We start from the raw sequence: 23,256 nt of genomic DNA, 5'->3' as shown, positions 1-23,256 counted from the left end.
TTTCTTTGTGTTTAGAAATATTCTTTGTTTTAAAGTCTATTTTGCCTGATATTAATATATAGTCACTCTAGTTCTCTTATGCTTATTGTTTGGGTTATATATTTTCCTATAAGTAAAACTTATAGCTTATTTGAATCTTTGAATTTAAAGTGTATCTTTTAGAGACAATATATAGCCACATCTTGCTTATTCTTTTTAATCCAGACTGAAAAATCTTTGCCCTTTGATCACAAATTTAATGTAATTACCAATATGGCTGGATTTTTCTGCCATTTTGCTATGTGTCCTCTGTTGCCCAGACTGGAGTGCAGTGGCATAATCTTGGCCCACTGCAGCCTCTGCCTCCTGGGTTGAAGCAATTCTCCCACTTCAGCCTCCTGAGTAGCTGGGATTACAGGCATGCACCACCACGCCCAATTAATTTTTGCATTTTTAGTAGAGATGGGGTTTCACCATGTTGGCCAGTCTGGTCCTGAACTCCTGACTTCAGGTGATCCACCCACCTTGGCCTCCCTAAATGCTGGGACTACAGGCGTGAGCCACCACGCCCAGCCTTGCTATGTATTTTCTGTGTTTCGTCTCTTTGTTACTGTTCTTCCTATACTGCTTTCCTTTGTATTAAACAATTTTTTTTTTTTAGTGTAGCAATTTAAGTATCCTACTGACATGTTATCTGTTTTTTGGTGGTTTCTCTAGGGGTTACAATATACATCTTCATTTATTTTTTTTTTTTTTAAGGTTAATACATGACTAAGCTACAGGAAAAAAAGCGTATATGTATTAGTTTATTATTTACTTATAACCAAATGAAGAAAGGTGTTTATTTTCAGTGATCATAGATTAACCTGGGAGTTAACTATCTCCTTATTTTCTGGCATAAATATCCAAGCTTTTGCATGCTGACCATTTGTTACTCATTTTCATCCTTTTGGCATTCTTGTAACATAGGCATGGACGATAATATTGTCCCACTTTTATGAATAAAGAACTTGAAGCACAGTAAGGATTAACATCTTGTTTTTGATTCTAGAAACTTAATAAAATGGAGGTGGGACTTCAGTCTCAGGGTGTTGGTTCTCTGTTTTGTACTTTTCCACCAAATGCCATGCCTGTCTCTAATATCTGTCTTGGATCAACCAACATATTAATAAATTAGGCAGGAAAACTCTAATCTTTTCTCTCACCCAGCAAATTTAAGAAAGTCATTGTGGTGATTATAGCGTACCTAAAGTCTAGAAAATGTCATTGTAAATGATTTTTTTTTTTTTTTTGAGACGGAGTCTCGCTCTGTCGCCCAGGCTGGAGTGCAGTGGCACGATCTTGGCTCACTGCAACCTCTGCCTCCTGGGTTCAAGCGATTCTCCTGCCTCAGCCTCCCGAGTAGCTGGGACTACAGGCGCCTGCCACCACGTCCAGCTAATTTGTGTATTTTTAGTAGAGATGGGGTTTCACCATATTGGCCAGGCTGGTCTCAAACTGCTGACCTTGTGATCTGCCCGCCTCGGCCTCCCAGAGTGCTGGGATTACAGGCATGAGCCCTCTTGCAAATTATTCATACATATATTATTTCTCTGGTTCAGGTAGATAAATCTTATTTTGTTTTAGCTCAGAATTTTCTTGTGATATTTCTTTTTGATGATATTTTTGTTTCTTGCACAAGCCATTTTGACAAAATGTGAAATATATTGATTTAAAATGGTATAAAAATAATTATTTTGTGATATATACATGTCATACTCGTTCACTGTCTCTTCCTGGTGTATATAAATTGGCTGCCATATACTGTTACTTTGATTGCACTTTTGACCTAAGTATACGTAGGCTTTTTACCTATTTAAAATTTCTACAGCCATCCACATGCAAGTGTCCACTTACAGTCCTGTGTAAGGGTTGGGAAAGCACCCTCTTTAAAAGCAGAATTAATTTTGGATAACTGAAATTGCAGAGCTGTATACATTAAAAGTAATTATTATTTATAGTTTTTTTTTTTTTTTTTTGGTCTGAGACGGAGTCTCACTCTGTCGCCCAGCCTGGAGTGCAGTGGTGTGATCTCTGCTCACTGCAACCTCTGCCTCCCAAGCTCAAGCAGTTCTCCTGCCTCAGCCTGCAGAGTAGCTAGGATTACAGGCCTGCACCACCACGCCCGGGTAATTTTTGTATTTGTAGTAGAGACGGGGTTTCACCATATTGGCCAGGCTAGTCTCAAACTCCTGACCTCATGATCTGCCCCCCTTAGCCTCCCAAAGTGCTGGGATTATAGGCGTGAGCCACTGCACCAGGCCTGTTTATAGCTTTTAAGATAAGCTCCCTTAGTAAGCTTTGGGGTTCTGAAGCAAGGAGCAAGGAAAATCAAATGTAGAAAAAGTTTTAGAAGGACTTTTTATCTTCCTAGAAAAATGTAATTTCCATCAGTCTTTCCAGAATGAGTCAGTTGTTGCCAGTTTCCGAGCTGTATAATATTGGTACATAACTGTGGGTATGCATTGCTGTTCTATTGTGGAGTATAGTTTGGCTGGATACATACTTTCCTATTATTTTTCTCTTGAATTTTAAAGTCAGAAAGCTAAAAATGCAAAATATCCAGTCTAAATATTGTCTATAATTTTTTAGGATTATAGTGTAATCTGCTCTTTTAACTTATTTATCTCTACAGCCTGCCACCATATAAGTTTTTAATTATAAAATTATGATGCTTGACATTGGGGAGAAAGGAACATAAGCACCCATAATGAGTCATTTTTGTTGACTGTATAAATGAGTCAGAGTTACATGTAAGGATGAGAATATCCTCCTACAATTTTGGTTTTTGGTCTTGATTTTTTCCCATTGACTCTCTTTTGTCCCCGCCATCCTCTCTCTTGCACGTAGCACACTTTTGTGCTCTGTCTGCTATTACTGATATTATAAACCTTTTACTGGACTTCAGTTGTAGTGACCATTAGGTCCTAAACATAGAACTAAGAGCATAAGTGGACTTTAATAGAATACTTACTAATTTTAATATCTAGAGTTCATAATTTAAAATATGAGAATTTACTATAAATTAAAAGGGGCTATATACTTGCAATATTAGAACATCCAGTTATCTAGGACTGCCATTACTAATGCCAATGAGAATACCATTCCTCTAAGATTTTCTGGGGAAAAAAAAAGCTAATGAGCCCAGGTAGTTCACATCTGTAGCTCCCTTCCCAGGCCAAGATTCTCTTTAGATCCATGGCCCTTAAATTTTAATGGTTCATTAGAGTTATCTGGAGGGTTTATTAAAACACAGATTGCTGGGCCACAACCTCAAGTGCCTGATTGAGAAGATTTAGCATGGGGCCTGAGAATTTGTATTTCTTCTAATAAGTTTCAGATGCTGCTCTTGATCTTGGCACCACAGCTTGAGAACTACTACTTTAGATTACCTGGATTATGAAAACATGACCTTGGATGACATCTACTTCAGGATACAAGGGTTTATATTTACCCTATTAGGATGAATGTAAGGTCATACACAGCTAGCTAGTCTATTTGTTATTTTTTAAAAATTAAGACAGGGTCTTGCTCTGTAGCCTGGGCTGGAGTGCAGTGGTACGATCACAGCTCACTACAGCCTTGACCTCCTGGGCGCAACCAATCTCCCATTTCAGCCTCCCAAGCAGCTGGGACTATAGGTGCTTGTTGGCACCTATAGGTGCTGTTGGTGTAGCCACCATTTTTGTATTTTTTTGTAGAGACAGGGTTTCACCATGTTTCCCAGGCTGGTCTTAAACACCTGGGCTCAAGCGTTCTGTCTGCCTTGGTGTCCTAAAGTGCTGGGATTACAGGTATGAGCCACCGTGCTGTGCCCGGCCTAGCTGGTCTATTTGTGATAGTACAGTGTGGAAACTATTGGCTGCTTGAAGAGATTTGCTTTTTTTTTCTTTTTTTCTGGCTTTTATTTAAATTGTGTATGTTTAGCACAGGCCCAGTGTTTCTGATCCATTCTGAGTAACTGATCTCTGGCTGTATGAATCAGATTTAAATACAAAATTATTTTTGTTTGGATTATGGAAGCCTTGTATTGTTCAGATGCTTACTTGCAGTATATATGATTGAATGTGAGAAATAAATTTCCTTTTTTAAATGCAACCCACATGCAGATAAATAAAGCTGAAGTTTGAGGAAATGCCTTCTATCATAGGAAAACTCATTATAACTAGACTGACTGGCTGGGTGTGGTACTTACATACCTAGTACAACCGGCTTTACATTTTGAGAAAATGAGTGAAGAAGAATATGGTCTAATTGTAGACATTACTGGGTAAGCTTTTATGACGCTAAAAGATTCATTTGTTAAGGCTTATATTTCTCATGCATATGTATGTCAGTAACTAGACAGCTTTTTAAATCATATACCTGTATAGGAATAGCAACATATGAAATGAAGAAGGGGATGATTTAAAAAGATCCTTCACTTTGTGAGAGGATATTATTGTATTTAACAGGAATGTGACTTAAAGGTCAGTACCTCTTTCCAGCTTCCCTGTTCTTAATGTCAGTACCTGACAATTTAGGCTTGTAGGCAAAAAGCAGTGCTACTTAGTCTCCAGGGAATATGTGAGTAAGAAAACCAATAATAGCCCCTGAGGAGTACAGAAATTTGCTGTACCAAAATGGCACCAGCTTCGCCTGGACCAGCTAATTTACTGACTAGTAACCTACTGACCTGTCTGGATCTTGATTTCCTGTGATGTCATTCTCTGTTGAGCAGACAGACAGAAAAAGCTTTTGTTGATACAGAATTTCTAATGCCACTCTTTTGGGAGAATGAGGTTTGCAGAGACATTAGATAATATTATCTAATAACAGTACTGTTCATTTGTATAATAAACTTGGGAGATATAGGAGGGAGATATAGGATTGGCTAACTTTTATGTTTATATTATGTTAATCAATTATTTTTTCTTACATAATATATTGCAACTCAGAAGCAATGTTTTGCTTCTGGGGTAATGTTTATAAACTTTTGCATGTGAAGATGGGCAATTTGGAAGACTGTTGGTTTCTGGAAGAACAGAAATACTCCTGTAAAAATTGAGAAAATCTTCACATAGGCAGTGGGAAATAGAATTCAGACAGCCCCTAAGCCCTTTCTTCTTATGGTTTGTGGTTTGTTATTGTGCTGCTTATGTTTGTTTTGAGCATGTTTTTAAGACTTGAATTTTTTTTTTTTTGAGACAGAGTCTTGCTCTGTTGGCCAGAGTGGAGTGCAGTGGCATGATCTCAGCTCACTGCAACTTCCACCTCCTGGGTTCAAGCGATTCTCCTGCCTCAGCCTCCTGAGAAGCTGGGATTATAGGTGCGCGCCACTGCACCCGGCTAATTTTTGTATTTTTAGTAGAAATGGGGTTTCACCATGTTGGACAGGTTGTTCTGGAACTCCTGAACTCAGGTGATCCTCCAGTCTCGGCCTCCCAAATTGCTAGGATTACAGGTGGGAGCCACGGTATCCGGCCTAAGACTTGAATTTTAAAAAATTTATAACACGATACATCTGTACTTAATCATTATGAATATTATTTACTCAGTTAATCTGACTGCCTTTGATCATAATGGAAAAAGGAATTTGAGGCATTTTGCACACATTATTCTAATACTTGCCAGATGTGTTGGGGAAGATGCATTAAGTTCTGCTTGTTTAAGCTAATGTTCTTTGACACTGCCCAAGATTTCTGATAAAAGAATGACAAGAGAGGGAAGTTAAACTGGACTTCCTAATGCTCCTCAGTTTTGATGAGGAAGTCCAAATTTCTAACTACTGAAAGGGGAAAATACATCAGGCAGTAAGGTGTCTAAATTAGATAACTTAGTGGCTTGATGTAATTTATTAGTATATAGCATTTAATTACATGATAAAGTATATTCCTTAGTTTTATTAATGTATTTTTATAACTGTCAAAACATAAGTTGTTAAAGTATACTTGTGAAGCCATTTAAACTGATACTCTTGATGCATGTGGGTGGGGGAGAAGGTGAATTTGTTTATGACATTTAAATTAGAAAAGTGTAAGGATTATCTTGGATAATTAAATAAAACTTTATTACTCAATAGTTTAGATTCTACTTTAGCAAAAAAGGAAAAAAACCACATTGAATACCTACTCTATGTTTGATAATGCTGCAGGGTGTTAAGAGTACGACATGAATTAAGATATGATCTCAATCAGGGAGGATAGGAGTTTGCCAGTAATTTTTCTTTTGTTTTGGTGTACCTTCTGATTTTTAAAAATAATTAACATATCTTATGCAACTAAAAATATACTTTCAAACCTATTTAAAACATCTTATTCTACCCAGCCTGCCCCGCTTTTGATGTAATTGGGGAAGAAGGTTCAGTAGCAGATGATTTTAACATAACAGGTTGGGCTATGATTGATATGTTAATTGAGTGCTCTTCAGAGAAAGGGTGATCCATAAATTCAATCTAGATTTTTAGGAAAGGTTTCTTGGAGGAAACAGGGGCTGAATTGACTCTTAAGTAATAATTACCAAAGAGAGGTGTGGAGCTCATTTCAGGCAGAGGTGTTGAATAAACAGCATGAAACAGATATGTTGGGAACTGTAAGTAGTGTGTTATGCTGTTTTGCATTGCTATAAAGGAATATCTGAGACTGGGTAATTAATAAATGAGGTTTATTTTGGCTTATGGTTCTATAGGCTGTGTAAGCATGGCACCAACATCTGCTTGGCTTGTGGTGAGGGCCTCAGGAAGTTTACAGTCATGGTGGAGAAAGCAGGCATACCACATGGCACATGAGCGACAGGGAAAGAGAAGGTCCCAGACTCTTTTAAACAACCAGATCTCATGTGAACTGAGTGAGAACTCACTCATCACCAAGGGGATGGCACTAAACCATTCATGAGGGATCCATTCCAGTGATCCAATACCTCCCGCTAGGCCCCACCTCCAACATTGGGGATCACATTTCAACATGAGATTTAGAGGGGATGCCCATCCAAACTATATCAAGTAGTTTGTTAGCAAGTGATGGTTCTGGAGCTGTTGGGGCTTAGGAAGAGTGTGTTTACTCTTTGCTCAACAGTTTGTTCTAGTGAAGGACTTGAAGCAGGAGAGTAACAAGCTCATGTTTTTTTTTCCTATACTTGTAAAAATTATTCAGCTTTCCACTCTTTAAATATACTAAAATGGGCACCTAAATGTTGTATGATAAGAATTGGTTTCTTTTCTCTAACAGCAGAAGGGCTTGGGATACTGAAGGAAATGTGACTTTTCTGCCTTTGTCTATTGGGTAGTGGCTCATGCCTATAATCCCAGCACTTTGGGAGGCCAAGGTGGGCAGATCACGAGGTCAGGAGTTTGAGACCAGCCTGACCAACATGGTGAAACTCCGTCTCTACTAAAAATACAGAAAATTAGCCAGGCATGGTGGTGCGCACTTGTAATCCCAGCTACTCAGGAGGCTGAGGCAGGAGAACCGCCTGAACCCGGAAGGCAGAGGTTGCAGTGAGCCAAGATCATGCCACTGCACTCCAGCCTGGGCGACAGAGTGAGACTCTGTCTCAAAAAAAAAAAAAAAGGAAAAGATTTCTTTAAGTGAATTATTGTGGCACTGTGTTAGTCCTCCTGGTAACATGAGCTGTAGTGACATCGTCTGGTTTTAATCTGAAAGGAATAGGAGGTGACCTGTCTGGCAGCCTCCTACTGGGCTCTAATAGTTTTACATCTGTGTGGGCTTTTGCCTTCTCTTGCCATTGGTGGTGTTTGCTTCAACTGAAATCTAAATTTCTGTATTGGCATAATACTAAAAACACTTTTATTGATGTCTTGAGCCTTATCTTTCTTTTTTACTATCATGCCTGGCTAATTAAAACAAATTTTTTTTGTAGAGACAGGGTCTCACTATGTAGCCCAGGCTGATCTCAAACTCCTGGGCTCAAGTGGGCCTCCCACCTTGGCCTCCCTAAGCACTGGGATTACAGGTGTGAGCTACTGCACCAGCTAAGGCTTATCTTTCTTGACCCTAGTCACCAAGAGTGATGATTTCATTATCTGCAGGAGAGTCATAAGTGGAGCCTACTGCCAGGTTGTAGTAGATGTTCTTGGCCTTGGTGTTGTCTTTTGGAGTAAGGGCTTAGAGTAGAAGTCTCAGGGTCTCGTTTCTAGTTAGCAATCCTGCCTCTTAAAACAATAACAGTGCGCACTTTAGAAAGTGATTTAAAACTGTCTCTTCCTTCTGTATTATTCTGAAAGAATTTACCTTTTAGCAAGGGAGTCTTCTTGTTCAGTGTTTTTACAAAGGGGGTGGGTGGTGGGCAAAGTATAGTTGCCTGCAAAGGAGTGACACACAGTGTGTCCTTCATTTCATCCACCACTTGTCCCTTGTTTCCTTTTTGACTGTTGTTTTACTGTTAGGTAAAGTGGCTTTGGCGATTTGGAGTATTTTTGTATGAGGTCATGAATTTTCCTTAATAACCAAGGAAACTTATGATCTTTCCTTCCCCTGGTTAGTAGTTGTATGTGTTTTACCCTTTTTGTCAGCAGCCTTCGTCACAGCCTAATCTCTCCTCATCTGTTACAGTAGTCACCAAGTTTCCCTGCTGAGAGTTTGGAAGCACTTCTTTCCCAGTCATATTATTTTCAAGATATACTGAGTTCTGCTTTCCTTGATCTTAAGATTCTCAGCAACCTTCTATTTTCTAGATTCGTTTTTTTGCAAGATTCTTCCAGAAACAGAAGACACACATGATAACAAGTTCTAAATACCCTACACACCTACCTACTGTGTCCTACATTTCCCCACTCTTTTTTCATTGTCCATGTTCCTGCTAGTTTCTCTCCTTTAAGGTTTATGACCTAATATCTGTAGATGTCAGTCACTCGGCATGTGATTCACAGATGTTAGTGGCTATGGAGTGATATTTGAGGAATTAATGACTAAAATAGAATAGTCACTTCTGTCTTATTTCAGATGGGTATGTGTCTATGTAATGTGGCTTGGTTAAAATTGACCTATATAATAGAGTAGCTTTAAATGAAATGTATTAAAATAATTGTAAAAATAATTCAAGGAGTATATGACAGGATTTTTGCTGCAAATGAAACAATTTCTCACTTTCTGGGTGGTTCAAGGAAATAAGATGAGTCTGTATAATTTTTTGTTATATTATATTTTAGTTAATTTTGGTGGGGACTGTTTTATATTCCTTTACCATTTATTACCTTCATTTCTGTACCCTTTGGGAGAGGTCCCCTGTGTTTCTTATAGTTCTAGACATTTCTAGAAATATGATTTCTTTAAAAAGCCTCCCCTTCTTAAACATTCAGTATTTAAGTATATTTATTAGCTGCATTAGTTATAAAAATGGCAGTTAATTTACTGAATTTCAAGGTATCAAACATTTGAAGAAACATTTGAAGAAAATGCCTCATGTTGTAATTTGACTTCCTTTTAAATTATATGTATACTGTATATTTTTATTGGAAACACAGCATGCGATATTTATAAATAATATATATGTTAAAACATTTTAACTGCAAGATGTGAGAACAGGGCCTGAGTCACTGCTGGGTTCTGGGCATGAGTTTGTAGGTAGGGAGCTGCATTTATACTTGGAGTAGTGGCCCTTTTAGCCAAGAAACTCTTGGGGAAACTATTAGGAAGAGAAATGTAGACCGTGTGTGTGTATTTGGTGGGGAAGAGATTTGTAAGAAATCTGTAGCAGGCATGTCAGATATTTTGACAACCATTACTTTAAAATATTTTCACATATATATTATACCTGTTACATCAAGTTGTGTTTCCAGTATTATCACCGTGTTATGTGAAAGTTTACCGTGTTATGTGAAAGTTTAGTTTAACCCCCATTTGATACCTTTCCCTGGAGCTGCTGTTAATAGTTTGTATTTCCTTTCAGTCATTTTGCTATGTATTTTTATATTGAATGTGAAATTGTATAGTTTGTGTGGATTAAATAAGTAACATTTAAAATATGTCTTGGAGACACAGCTTGTATCAGTTCACATAGAGCTATTCATTTTAGTTAATATGTTGTACAATCAGTCCTCCATTCAACTAACTGTGGATTCAACTAACTGTGGATTGAAAATACTTGTGAAAAAAATTGCATCTACTGAACGTATACAGACTTTTTTCTTGCCATTATTTCCTAAGCAATATAGTAGGACAACTATTTACATAGCATTTACATTGTATTAGGTATTGGAGGTAATCTAGAGATGATTTAAAGTATACGGGATAATGTGTGTAGGTTATATGCAAATACTGTGTCATTTTATATCAGGGACTTGAGCATCCACGGATTTTGGTATCCTTGGAAGGTCCAGGAACCAGTTCCCCACAGATACCATGGGACGACAGTATTCAGAATAGTGCTAGTAGAATCAGCCGGATGCGGAGGCTCATGCCTGTAATCCCAACACTCTGGGAGGCTGAGGTGGGTGGATCACCTGAGGTCAGGAGTTTGAGACCAGCCTGACCAGCATGGTGAAACTCCATCTCTACAAAAAATACAAAAATTAGCTGGGTGTGGTGGCGCACGCCTGTAATCCTAGCTACTTGGGAGGCTGAGGCAGGAGAATCGCTTGAACCCAGGAGGCAGAGGTTGTGGTGAGCCAAGATTGCACCACGGCACTCCAGCCTAGGCGACAGAGCAAGACTCCGTCAAAAAAAAAAAAAAAAAGGGTGCTAGAATCTTCCTTGGGTCCTTGAGTTTCCGGCAGTGTTGCAGTAAACGTTTGCATTTCTCTAGGAGACATACCTCAAAGTGGAATTACTGGGTCACATAATACATGTTTCCCATGTTGATAGATATTTCCAAACCATCCTCCAGAAAGTGTGCAATATGAGAGTGCTCATTTTCTCATTCATCACCTACTTGATTCCTCAAGTATCTTAGATGTGAGATTCTTGTAGATAATAATCTGATATCTCATTGCCAAATCATTTAGCACAGTTATCGATTGTCAAAATCTTTCTGAAATAAACTATGACTAATATACTTAGGAAAAGTTTATGTTCATTAAGAGGTCATTGCTCATATATCCATTTGTAGCATTTGTATAGGACATTTTAACTTTTTTATAGGATCAGTCCATGTTTAAAGATTATCACAGAGGGGAACTTATGCTATACTTCAGGTTAATCTGCTGTTATATAAACTTTATAATCAGGAAATAACATTTGAGAAAATGCCTCATGTTACGGTTTGATTTCCTTTCTTTTTGCCTTTAGAGTGTACAAAAAAGACAAATTGGTATTCACTTAAAATTATTATTTACTGCACTCTAGCCTGAGTGACAGAGTGAGACCGTCTCTAAAGAAGACAAAGACTATTTTTACATTGGCAACATCTATTTCTTCATGGATTAAGTCTAATTTCTTCTTCGTATATTTACTTTACACATTTTGCCACATGTAAACTGTACTTTGTGATGGAACTCCCCTGCCTGGAGATGGCAGGATTAAAGTTCCTCTTTGGTCTGTCTACTATTGACAAGAGTGAAATCATGGCACAGAAAGAGTTGGGAAGACTCAGATTTGAGCTGCAGAGAGATGTCACTTTTCGAGCAAGTTACTGAACCTGTCTGAGAATCATTATCTCTGTGTGAGCACGAGAGTTTTTGTGAAAAGTAGAAACACTGTGTATTAAGTACCTGAACATACTCAGTAACTTGTAACAATTATAAGTCGTTCAACAACCTTTCTGCCTTATAAGGCTTTGGGAATCAATTTCAGGATGATTTTTAGGGGAAAAAGGAAGTTCTAATTTGCAGCAGAACCAGCTTTGGCTACCCGGGGGAAATGGTGGTGTAGTGATAATTTGGCTACCCGGGGGAAATGGTGGTGTAGTGATAATTTGGCTACCCGGGGGAAATGGTGGTGTAGTGATAATTTGGCTACCCGGGGGAAATGGTGGTGTAGTGATAATTTGGCTACCCGGGGGAAATGGTGGTGTAGTGATAATTTGAAACATCTTTGAGCATTGGTCACTGCAGAATGAAAAACAAACCGCTGTTGCTGAACTATTGTGTCTCTTAGTAAAGTGACTGATTTTAGATAGCATTTCATTAGTTCTAAGTGTTCTTTTAAAAAAGCCTGCTTCTATTTCTGGTAACATGGAGGATTAGAAGTGCCTACTGATAATAGTTCAGCTAAACGTGCTACATGATACGTTACACACACACTTGTGTATACTATATCTTAAATTATATATACACATCTTGAAACATATGTAAGTGTTTTTAGTAAATAGTTTAGCTGGTGGGAGAGTAAAGGGATTTTTCTGAGGCCTGCGTCAGTCAGTGCTGTAGATCCAGTGTGGTCCTTGAAAGTATCTGCCGGTTCCCGGTGGCATAGACACTGAGTTTTGATAGGCAGTGAACATGGGGCACAGATATAAAGGCTGAGGCCGGGGAGGAGGACATAAAAGACATGTGGATAGTGTGAGAACTCCCGAAGAGTGGCAGCATCCTCCCCGTGGGAGCTATTAAAAAGAATTCTTAAACACAGGACCACACTCACACTGGTCTGGAGCTAGAATTCATACTATTTGGTTTAGGAAGGAAAAGGAGAAAAAGCTTGAAGTTTAAAGTGTATTGGTAGTGAACTCAGCATAAGTGAACACATACCTTCTCTGGAGGAACTCTCCTTAAACCAAGGCTCAAAGATTCCCCTCAGATAGAGTCCTAAGGACATGACCTCATTCTAATATAAATGGACCTATGTGGAAACAAGCTACCCTAAGAGACAGTCAGCAAATACAACAAATTACCTAAACTCTCAAAGAGATTACAGATATTAGAATTACCAGGTGTAGACTAAAATAAGAGGAGATAGAAAATGTGATGTGGGATGAAGAGAATCAAAGTTGGCCAAGTAGGTTTGGAACCAAAGGGATCTGTAAATGATACATATATGGTAATTTAAAATTTACAGTGTAACATATTGATTAAGCAGATTAGATACAGTGAAAGGGATGACAAAATGAAAGATACACCTAAAGAGACCTAGATGAAAAATAGAGAAGAAAGGGTAAGAGATCTGGAGGAATAGAATGCAAAAGTCTTACGTGTTGAATCAGCATCCCATAGAAAGGTACTAGGATGGAGGATGCCCAGTATGCAAAGGTGGCTGAGGACTTCTACAAATTGGTGAGTCCTCAGATAGAAGAAGCCAACGAATACTAAACTAGAGCAATAAAAAGAAATCCTAGTACTAGACACAAGGCAGTAAAATTAGAATATTGATTGATGGGGGCAGGAGGAGAGGAAGCAGTTACAGAGAAAAGACAGATTACCCAGAAAGAACTGGCTGACAGATGGCTTATATTTTAACAGCAAAAGCAGAAGCCAGAAGATAGCGCAATGACAGCCTCAAAGTGATGAGAAAAAAAGTCATCAATTTAGAATTCTGTACTCAGGAAAACCATCATTCAAGAATGAATGTAGGCCGGGCACGGTGGCTCATGTCTGTAATCCCAGCACTTTGGGAGGCCGAGGCAGGCAGGTCACTTGAGGTCAGGAGTTTGAGGCCAGCCTGGGTAACACGGTGAAACGCTATCTCTACTAAAAATACAAAAATTAGCCAGGCGTGGTGGCACACGCCTCTAATCTCTGCTACTTGGGAGGCTGAGGCAGGAGAATTGCTTGAACCCAGGAGGTGGAGGTTGCAGTGAGCTCAGATCGGGCCACTGAACTCCAGCCTGGGTGACAGAGTAAGACTCTGTCTCAAAAAAAAAAAAAAAAAAAAGAGTGAGTGCAAAATAAAGATATTTCAAATGAAAACAGCTAAAGGTGTATCTGTTTTGTGCTTTTTAACTTTGGAGAGTAGGGAGGAGGAAAGGAAGAAAGTCGGGTGGTGGGAAGAGATCAGAGATGATCAGCTGGGTTCTTTGTGATTTAACCTCCTTCTGAGCCCCAAAATACTAAATTAAGAAATGCTTTATATGAGTTGATTGCTTTTGATGCTGATGAAGGCTGGATTTGATTGTGTCTTTGCGATTTATGAGGCTGAACATGGATGTGGATGTTGGAGCACAGAGATAGAAGAATGCTCAGTCGAGGAGGGAACCCACATGCATGGGGGCAGGCAGGTGCAGGCAGATGGCTATGAATGCTCTCAATGCCATGATATTGGGGATCAGGCCAAGTTTAATCAGCTCTGAGAAAGGGGTGCCCTGGCTGACAAATGTGAGGAAAAAAACATAAAGTTGCCATTTGAAATAGAATCCCAGGCTAGGCGCGGTGGCTCACGCCTGTAATCCCAGCACTTTGGGAGGCCGAGGCGGGCAGATCACCTGAGGTCAGGAGTTCAAGACCATCCTGGCCAACAGGGCGAAACCCCATCTCTACTAAAAATACAAAAATTAGCTGGGCATGGTGGTGCGCACCTGTAGTCCCAGCTACTCAGGAGGGTGAGACAGGGGAATCGCTTGAACCCAGGAGGCAGAGGTGGCAGTGAGCCAAATCACGCCACTGCACTCCAGCCTGGGTGACAGAGTGAGACTCCATCACACACACACACACACACACACACACACACACAAACACACAAAATAGAATCCCATTCATAGTGATTTATGTAGTCAAAATCAGTTTACTTAATAATTGAAGCTGGCTTATTGTTCAGTAGACCACCCCTCAGAGTCAGTGAAAACAGCAGCATTTCAAAATACATTTTTCTCTCCATAAATTTTCTTCCTGAGAAGATTTTTGTAAGATTTGGTTGGAAAGCTGGCTCACATTGTTACTGTACTGTACTTGCCTTCATCAGAGAGGCTATAACGAAGTGAGATGATAGTCTAGGATTGGTTAAAATCTAGAATTGGTTAAAATCTAAGGGCAGGGTTCTTAGGCCAGGGCCATAGTCTTAAACATTTCAGTGAAGTCACTATGATGAAAACAAACTGCATTTGGGGCCGGGCGCGGTGGCTCACGCTTGTAATCCTAGCACTTTGGGAGGCTGAGGGCGACGGATCACATGAGGTCAGGAGTTCCAGACCAGCATGGCCAACGTGGCGAAACCTCGTCTCTACTAAAAATACAAAAATTAGCTGGCGCAGTGGTGCAAGCGTGTAATCCCTGCTATTAGGGAGGCTGAGGCAGGAGAATCGCTTGAACCCGTGAGGCGGAGGTTGCAGTGAGCCAAGATTGCACCACTGCACTCCAGTCTGGGCAATACAGTGAGACTCCGTCTCAAAAAAAAAAAAAAAAAAAAGCATTTGGGCTATTCCTTGGGATTTATTAAACCACCCATACAGATTTAGTCTATTTGTGAATTCTGGTCATAATAAGATATCCGTAAGAGCTGTATCTCCTAAAGACTCCGATAAAGAGCTAGATTGATATGGAATATGAATACTTTGAATTTCCATATTTTTTGTGCTTTATTCTGTTTGCTTAATAGAAATAAAAGACCATATTATGATCTGTTTGGTAAATTACTATGGATAAAGACGTAGACACTGACATTGAATAGAATTACCCCTTTGTTTTTAATCCCTGTCTGTCAAAGTCATAGCCAGACTTCTTCACAAATTCTATACTGAATAAAATATCTGTTTTTGTATTCAGTGTAAAAAATGGAAACCAACGAATGAAATCACTCTATGGCTGATTCAGAGCTGTTTAAAACTATTACATTAGTTTGCAGTTTATGATTTTATAGCACAGTGTAAAGGATTTAGTGAGACCTCACTTGCTTGGCTTTGAGAATATTTCTGTGATTATGGATATGTTGGCTTGGTGAGCTTTGACAATCCTTGAAATTGGCTTTTATTAATTTGTAGGCTCTTCAATTTTGAGAGCCTACATTGAAACTATAAAATATGCAGAGCTGTGCTCTAATTATCTGATTTAAAATTACTATTCGTATTGATCCATTCTGTGTGGTCAAATAGCAAGGTTAAAAAGTGATTTATTTTTCTTCCTTTACATAGACTTAAACACAGAATAATTATTGGGTTTAATTACATAATTCCTGGTTGGCACAGGAATTTACAGAATTCTCTTTCTTAGGCATGTATCTGATTACAAAAAGACAATCAAAATTCTTGGTAGAATCATATATATATGTGTATATATATATACGTATATATGTGTGTGTATATATATGTCTATGTGTGTGTGTATGTGTGTGTGTGTATATATATATATTTTTTTTTTTAAGTAATCCTTTCTTTCCCACCCACTGGCAGCTGCCAAACATACACACGTGACTTTCCAGTATGTGTGTGAGGAGGTTTTTCTCCTGTCTGAATTCAGGGAACCAACGTCTCCCTTAAATTCGTTTTGAACAAGGCAGAGTGTAATAAGTAAATTACTTAAGAGCTGGTCCCTCTTGTTTTTGTTCTTATTCTTACCTAGGGAAAAGTGGTTGGGAGATGCATTCTAGTTATTTGCATGAGCATCTTTTCATGGCATACTTTCACTGTGCCTGATGTGCTTGCCTCTTCTGCATCAGTGGCTCATTCTATATAAGCAAATCTTAGATCTTTAACGTTAGCTCTATTTTTCTTTTCTCAGAAGTGCCACAAAATTAAGTTTTGTAAGCATTCTGTCATTTTTAGATGGGGAAGATGATACTTAGATGTTTATAGACTCTAATATTGAAAGAAACAAAAACACTGAATTTGGTGGGAAATGTAAGGCAAGTTGTGTGCCCATTTAAAACACAAATTTTTTTTTTTTTTTTTTTTGAGATGGAGTCTCCCTCTGTCACCCAGGCTGGAGTGCAGTGGTGCGATCTTGGCCCACTGCAGCCTCCACCTCCCAGGTTCAAGCAATTCTTCTGCCTCAGCCTCCCGAGTAGCTGGGACTACAGGCACACGCCACCATGCCCGGCTAATTTTTGTGTTTTTAGTAGAGATGGGGTTTCACCATGTTGGCCAGGATGGTCTCGATCTCCTGACCCCGTGATCCGCCCGCCTTGGCCTCCTGAAGTGCTCGGATTACAGGACTGAGCCACTGCGCTGGGCCAAAATACTAAAATATTAATACGGATGGAAAAAAGCAATCAACTTCTGAGTGTTCCCAAGGAGGTATTACATTATTCAGGGACTAATCCTGCAAGTGGAAAATAAAACTTAAATCATGGTCACATAAGTGTGTATGTAATAAAGTCAAGGCAATTTGTGCCAGTTATGACTTGTCAAGTATCATTCTTCTGACATCTTAGAATTGCTTGGCAAGTTTATTTTCATGACACATTACCCATCCTGAAGGTTTCAATAAAATGATACTGTATAGAAATCTGACCTCAGATCCTTCTTGCACTCTTTAATGTTCGTGTCCTAATTGTCCCCCTACCCTACCCTTCTAATTTCTCAAGGTAGAGGGAGGCAGTTGTGTACACTCAGGCTAAGGAGCAGATTTATGAAATCAAGAATACTTTTGGCTCCTAAGAGAGAAAAGTAACATTTGTCTTCTTTTTCTTCTAGGTTGTCCTTCTATTCAGGCCACTCTTCGTTCTCCATGTACTGCATGCTGTTTGTGGCAGTAAGTACTTTGTGTCTATTGACGGTTAGGTTATGTGCTGCGTGGAATTAATGTGTTCAGCATCAGTGTCCTCACCTGTCCTAATAAATTAGCCAGTGGCAAAAGGTGAAACCTATGATCTGCAAATCTGTAAGTTTCATGCTGAGAATTAGTTGATGTGTGCCCTTACTTTGGGACGTTTCCTGAAGTGGTTTTCCGGAACACAGCTTCTGTGTAATCACAGCGGGTAACTAATCTGAAGGACTGGGACAACAGGCTGCTGTTGCTTGTTAACCTCCTCCCTAACTGGGAGCCACTCTCCTCATCTGCTCAGTGTGGGCAAACAGCAGCAGAGCTTCTTTCCTCCTGGGCTCTGCTGTGGTGAGGAGCTGGGTTTTGATCATTGTAAGTGAAGGCAGCTGTCCTTGTTCCTATTTGAGCAGATTTTGTTTTCCTCCCATTTTCTAAAACATTCCCAGACTGCTCTGCCAGGGACCAGAAAGGTTTCAACTTCTGGGAAAGGCAGTTGCCACTTCTGGAGCCTGTCATCTATACAACTTCCAGGTCCAGTTCTGATGCCAATCTGTAGAGCAGCAGCATAGCAATTTGCATTTGCATCATACAAAGCTGGCAGTGAGGCCTTAGGAAGATTTGCACCCACATTTTGCATTATCAAACTAGAGATGAATATGTAGTTTTTTGAGAGTAACTAATGCAAGACCAGGCTTCAGGACACATTCAAGGGATTTTTAAAGGTCAATTTTACTTGATTTTTTTTTTTATAATGTTCTCTTTACATATAAAGTATTAATAAAACACTGTATATTTGGGTGTATTAATATGTCCTGCATTATCAATATTTAGGGGGAACAGAGAGGAGGGTGAGAAAATCTGTACCCTAATAGATCAGCTATAATTTTTGTCTTAATTTTCTTTATAAATGGATTTTTATACAGTTGTGTTCTGTGTAAATTTGTCGTTTCCTGTGTTTTTCCCTTTGATCACATTAAGTGCTGTATGATAATTTAATGCTTAGACTTAAAATGCACAATATGTAACATTAAGGGTAAACTAATGGGAATTAGTCTCAGAGATAATTTAAAATGTTTTACTAGAATCTTGCTTTTATTTGAAAAACCAAATTCCAAACATTAAAAGAATATGTAAATTGTTGATGTGTTATATAAAATTCAAATTCAGAACTTCAAGCCATTACAACAGCTAATTTTCAAAGCTTTCATCTTACATTAATTAAATTTTGTGAGGAAGCACAGAGTATGATTCAGCAGAATTTAGGGCTTCCTTTTTAAGACACACACTCAAATGTTTCTGCAGATGCGGCATGGAAAATGTGACTTATCTGAAGGTAGTTAGCAGCAAATACTATTCTGACATCTTCTGTTCATTTATCCTATTAGAAAAAAATCAGCATTCTTTCTTAAGCGAGACAACATTTTTTTTCTTTTTAATTAGAGCACGAGGACCAGGGCAGACCCGGAAGGCCGAGCAATAGCTAGAGCCGTTACTATCCTGAGAGCTCTTCCCAGAGCATGGGCCTGTGACTACACTGAAGGGCGTTTGAATGTGTGGGCGTGCTTTGTATGCCCTGGGCTAGACCTCACTAGGTCTAGCTTTTGTCTCACTAGCTATTGTGGTTTTTCGCTCACCTGTGTGTGTGTCCAAGTCCCTCTTTATGAGAAATCTAGGAATCTGAGTTTTGATTGATCTTGATGATGATTTGCATTTTACACTACTTTTATTTTTGACTAAATTTCCATGAAAAGATGAGGGATGATTGCCACTGTTTTACAAGTGAGGGAATAGGCACCTTGGGAGGGGGCTGCTGAGTTCTGTGAGCTCTGTGGGGTTTCTTGATAATCAGGATCCCATGCTGTATTGATTGGTTGATTACTTGGTCTGAACCCTAGTCCATTTATTTTGAAGGTCAGCTGATGCAGATCTCTGGAAGTAAAATGGCATTCTGGAAGTGACTGACACATAACTTCGACCCACTGTTTGTAATTTTAAAGAAAATTCTCAGATATAACGTATTCCATACTTTATCATTTTCTGCTCTTCTTCCTTGACCCTTCTCAAAACACCCATTACGCCTGTATAATTGGTCAAATAGTAACCTGTACTGAGGGCTGTTTTGTGAAAGATTAAAATTACTATAGAGAGGATGACATTGATATAATAGAGGGCCTTAGTGGCAGGCCTGCTCAGTGGACATGCAGCCACATATGAAGGATATCAACTCGGGAAAATGATGTCAACCATAGTGTGGTAATTGGGTCAGTTTGAACCAACTGTGTTAAAAGAACAACTTTAGATAAATTTAAGGGTGTCACTGGGCAAGGAAGAAACGACTCTCAAATTGGGCAGCCCTCAGAGTCACAGCAGATTCAGAATGGCTCCACTGCTTCTAAGTGGTCAGGGAGAATTTATGGACAGAAAAAGGAAAGTGAGTACAGAAAATGGAAGCGAGGTGCAGAAACTGCCGGATTGGTTACAGCTCGGCCTTGGAGCTTTATTTGAGCGTGGTTTGAATGGCTGTGAGTGGTTGAAATATGGCTGCCGGGACTGGCTGAGACTCAGCTATTGTTACAGAAGCACCTTCCTGAGAGTCAGGCTCCCAGTTTGCTTACTTACCAAATTAGGCTGTTCTTTGTACAGAAGAACTCAAGTATGTGAGCAGGGGGTTTTCAGGCCAGAGTTTAGTTTGATTTAACAGATGTAAAGTTATAATGGCAAAAAAAGAAGCCTAGATAAATAGATTTGTTGTAGACCAAGACCTTTCTGGAGAAGAAAGCAGGCCAGAGCAACCATGCACTGCATTTTACTGACTCTAGGTAGTGGAAATATTTGCTTGATGTGGATGTGGGCCCTAGCTTTTATTTCAGCCCTGAATACACAGATCCTTGCTTTTCACATTTATGTACAACTTTTTTTTTTTTTTTTTTTAGACGGAGTCTTGCTCTGTCACCCAGGCTGGAGTGCAGTGGTGCGATCTCGGCTCACTGCAAGCTCCACCTCCGGAGTTCACGCCATTCTCCTGCCTCAGCCTCCAGAGTAGCTGGGACTACAGGCGCCCGCCACCACGCCCAGCTAATTTTTTGTATCTTTAGTAGAGACAGGGTTTTACCGTGTTAGCCAGGATGGTCCCAATCTCCTGACCTCGTGATCCGCCTGCCTCGGGCTCCCAATGTGCTGGGATTACAGGCGTGAGCCACCGCGCCCGGCCTATGTACAACATTTAACCTCTAAGCCCCACCCCCGAATTCCTTGGGCAATGACTCATCTTGTTTCTCTGGGCACCTTGGCTTCATGAGTCAGTCTCACATTTCGGTAGAGACGTAGTCATTTAAATCCTCTCCGAGGACAGTCTTTGATAGCCAAAACTTCCCTGTCAATTCCTGACACCCAGAAATTAACTTCTAGTTAAAAATGGCTCTTAAAACACCCTGACCATTGTTCTTCTCTGGCAGCCAGTGCAGCCCTGCACACTTTACTGTGCCAAGAGAGTCAGCATCAGTGAAAACCTCCCAGGCCTGCGGGAGCTCAGGGCAGGGCTGCTTTGCACATAGCCAGTTTATATGCTTAGTGACTCCCTGTGAACTTGGCTGAATGCCAGAGATTCCAAATTTATTTGATTATTCAGGAGAACAGCCATGGTATGAGTCTGTATTTTCTTTCAATACAGTGAGGAGTGCTAAAATACTTTTCCTGAGACCATTCTATTGAGGCTGTAACCCCAGATTGTTTATATCACCGCCTGTTATGAAATTCCTGTATCTATGCTTCAGCCAGACTCTCCTCCCTGCCACAAAATGCCTCTTATCTGGGCCTTGCCCCTGCCCTGTGTTTAGACAGTGTTGCCCACCTATCTAAATCCACTCAGACTCTTTCATACTATCCACTTTCCTTAAGATTCGTATAATCCCTCATTTAGCATTCACTGTATACTACCTAGCATTGTTGACACTTCGTGATGTTTTCCAAACTTGATTATTGCTGAACATTGGGCAAATGACGAACAACTCATGGCCCATAGCTTACGAACCTTGTCTGATTTTGAGGTGGGATTCAAGATCTAAATTTAGTGTCTCAGTGAATCCTAAAAATGGTGAAATTAAAACCCAAAGAAGATTAAACTGAGGCCTGCTTTCCAGTGTTCTTCTGGCCAGATCTGTCATCAAATGTAGGTGGAGCAATCAATTTGGCTTGCCTGGCTAGTCATAAAAGCACTATTTCAAAATAAGTAGACCAAGGTATATTTCTTTGTGTTGAGCCTGCTGTTGTTAGTCTAGTTCTGGGGTTGGCTTTTTTTTTTTTTTTCAGTAAAAGGTCAGATAATAAATATTTAGGCTTTGTAGGTCACATATTCTTTTTAGAAAACAAAAAAACAAAAACAAAAAAAACTTCTTAAAAATGTTCTTAGCTTGCAAGCCAACCCCTTGACTCTAGTTTAAAATGGAAAAAAAAAAAACAAAAATGCTCTTACTTTATTAACAATAGAATATTCAGAGGCTATGAGACAATAATAACATTTTACAGTTAAGAAGTGTTAACAAGATTAGTCAAGGAAAGGCAAAATCAAAACAGCTTCAAAAAATATCTCATTCAACAATTATTTATTTTAAAGGTGAGATACTCTAATTAGATCCTTTAATGGAAGTTAAATGTTTCAGAAATTTCAACCAAAAATGGTTATATACTTCCTTCGTTTGGGCTGCTATAACCAATTGCAGCAGACTGGGTGGTTTATAAAAAACAAATTTCTCAGTCTGGAAGCTGGAAGTCTAAGATTAGGGTGCCAGCATGGTTGGGTAATGGTGGGGCCTTCTTCCAGGTTGTAGAATGTCCTCACACAGTGGAAGGGGCAAGGGAGCTCCCCTGGATCTCTTATTAGTTCATTAATCCCTTTCATGAGGGTTAACCCCTTATGACCTAATCACCCACAAAAGTCCTATTTTCCTAATCCCATTGCCTTGTGGGGGTTAGGCATTCAGTATACAAATTTTGGGGTAACACAAATATCCAGGCAATAGCACCACCCTTCAGTGATAGTGAAAGAATGAAAGAATGCCTAAGTAGTATCACAGATGTTGAATTTTCTAGTTTTTTTAATATTAATTTTTAAACAAAAGAAAAAATGGGCATACCTTGTAATTTGTTCCTGATGTGGCTCTGTGTAATGAAGAGTCTTCCGTTTGTTTTGACCAGGTCTTCTTTGTGCACTTTATAAAACTATCATGAGGCTCTTCACAAGTGGAGCCACACGTTTTGGAGTGCTGGTTTATTAGTCTGTTTTCATGCTGCTGATAAAGACATACCCAAGACTGGGCAATTTACACAAGAAAGAGGTTTAATTGGACTCCCAGTTCCACGTGGCTTAGGAGGCCTCACAAGCATGGCAGAAGGCAAGAAGGAGCACGTTACATCTTACGTGGATGGCGGCAGGCAGAGAGAGCTTGTGCAGGGAAACTCCACCTTATGAAGCCATCAGATCTCGTGAGACTGACTATCACAAGAACAGCATGGGAAAGACCTGCCCCCATGATTCAGTTACCTCCCACTGGGTCCCTCCCACAACATGTGGGAATTCAAGATGAGATTTGGGTAGGGACACAGCCAAGCCATATCATTTGGGATTAGGAGGAAGGCCTCTGCACTTCTCAGTGAAGCATTTGCTGCCTGCAGGTGGAACGGCCAGCTTTCTGCAACCCTCCTTTCTGGGCTTGAACACCTGGTTATTTTGAGCAATGTGATGC

At 39.6% G+C, this 23,256-nt stretch overlaps 1 protein-coding gene across 2 annotated transcripts in view; it reads left to right on the top strand.

The window, feature by feature from the left end:
• Positions 1–23,256, top strand: part of PLPP1 (phospholipid phosphatase 1) — a 113,809-nt gene that overhangs the window by 79,295 nt on the left and 11,258 nt on the right. For both annotated transcript variants that reach the window (XM_024247643.3, XM_024247642.3), the window contains exon 4: positions 17,446–17,503. In XM_024247643.3, the coding sequence (XP_024103411.1) occupies positions 17,446–17,503 (58 nt within the window). The remainder of the gene's footprint in view (positions 1–17,445; positions 17,504–23,256) is intronic.

This window comes from Pongo abelii, chromosome 4 (assembly GCF_028885655.2).
Source record: "Pongo abelii isolate AG06213 chromosome 4, NHGRI_mPonAbe1-v2.0_pri, whole genome shotgun sequence".
NCBI classification, from domain to species: Eukaryota; Metazoa; Chordata; class Mammalia; order Primates; family Hominidae; genus Pongo; species Pongo abelii.
This window is presented reverse-complemented; position numbering and strand designations above follow the sequence as displayed.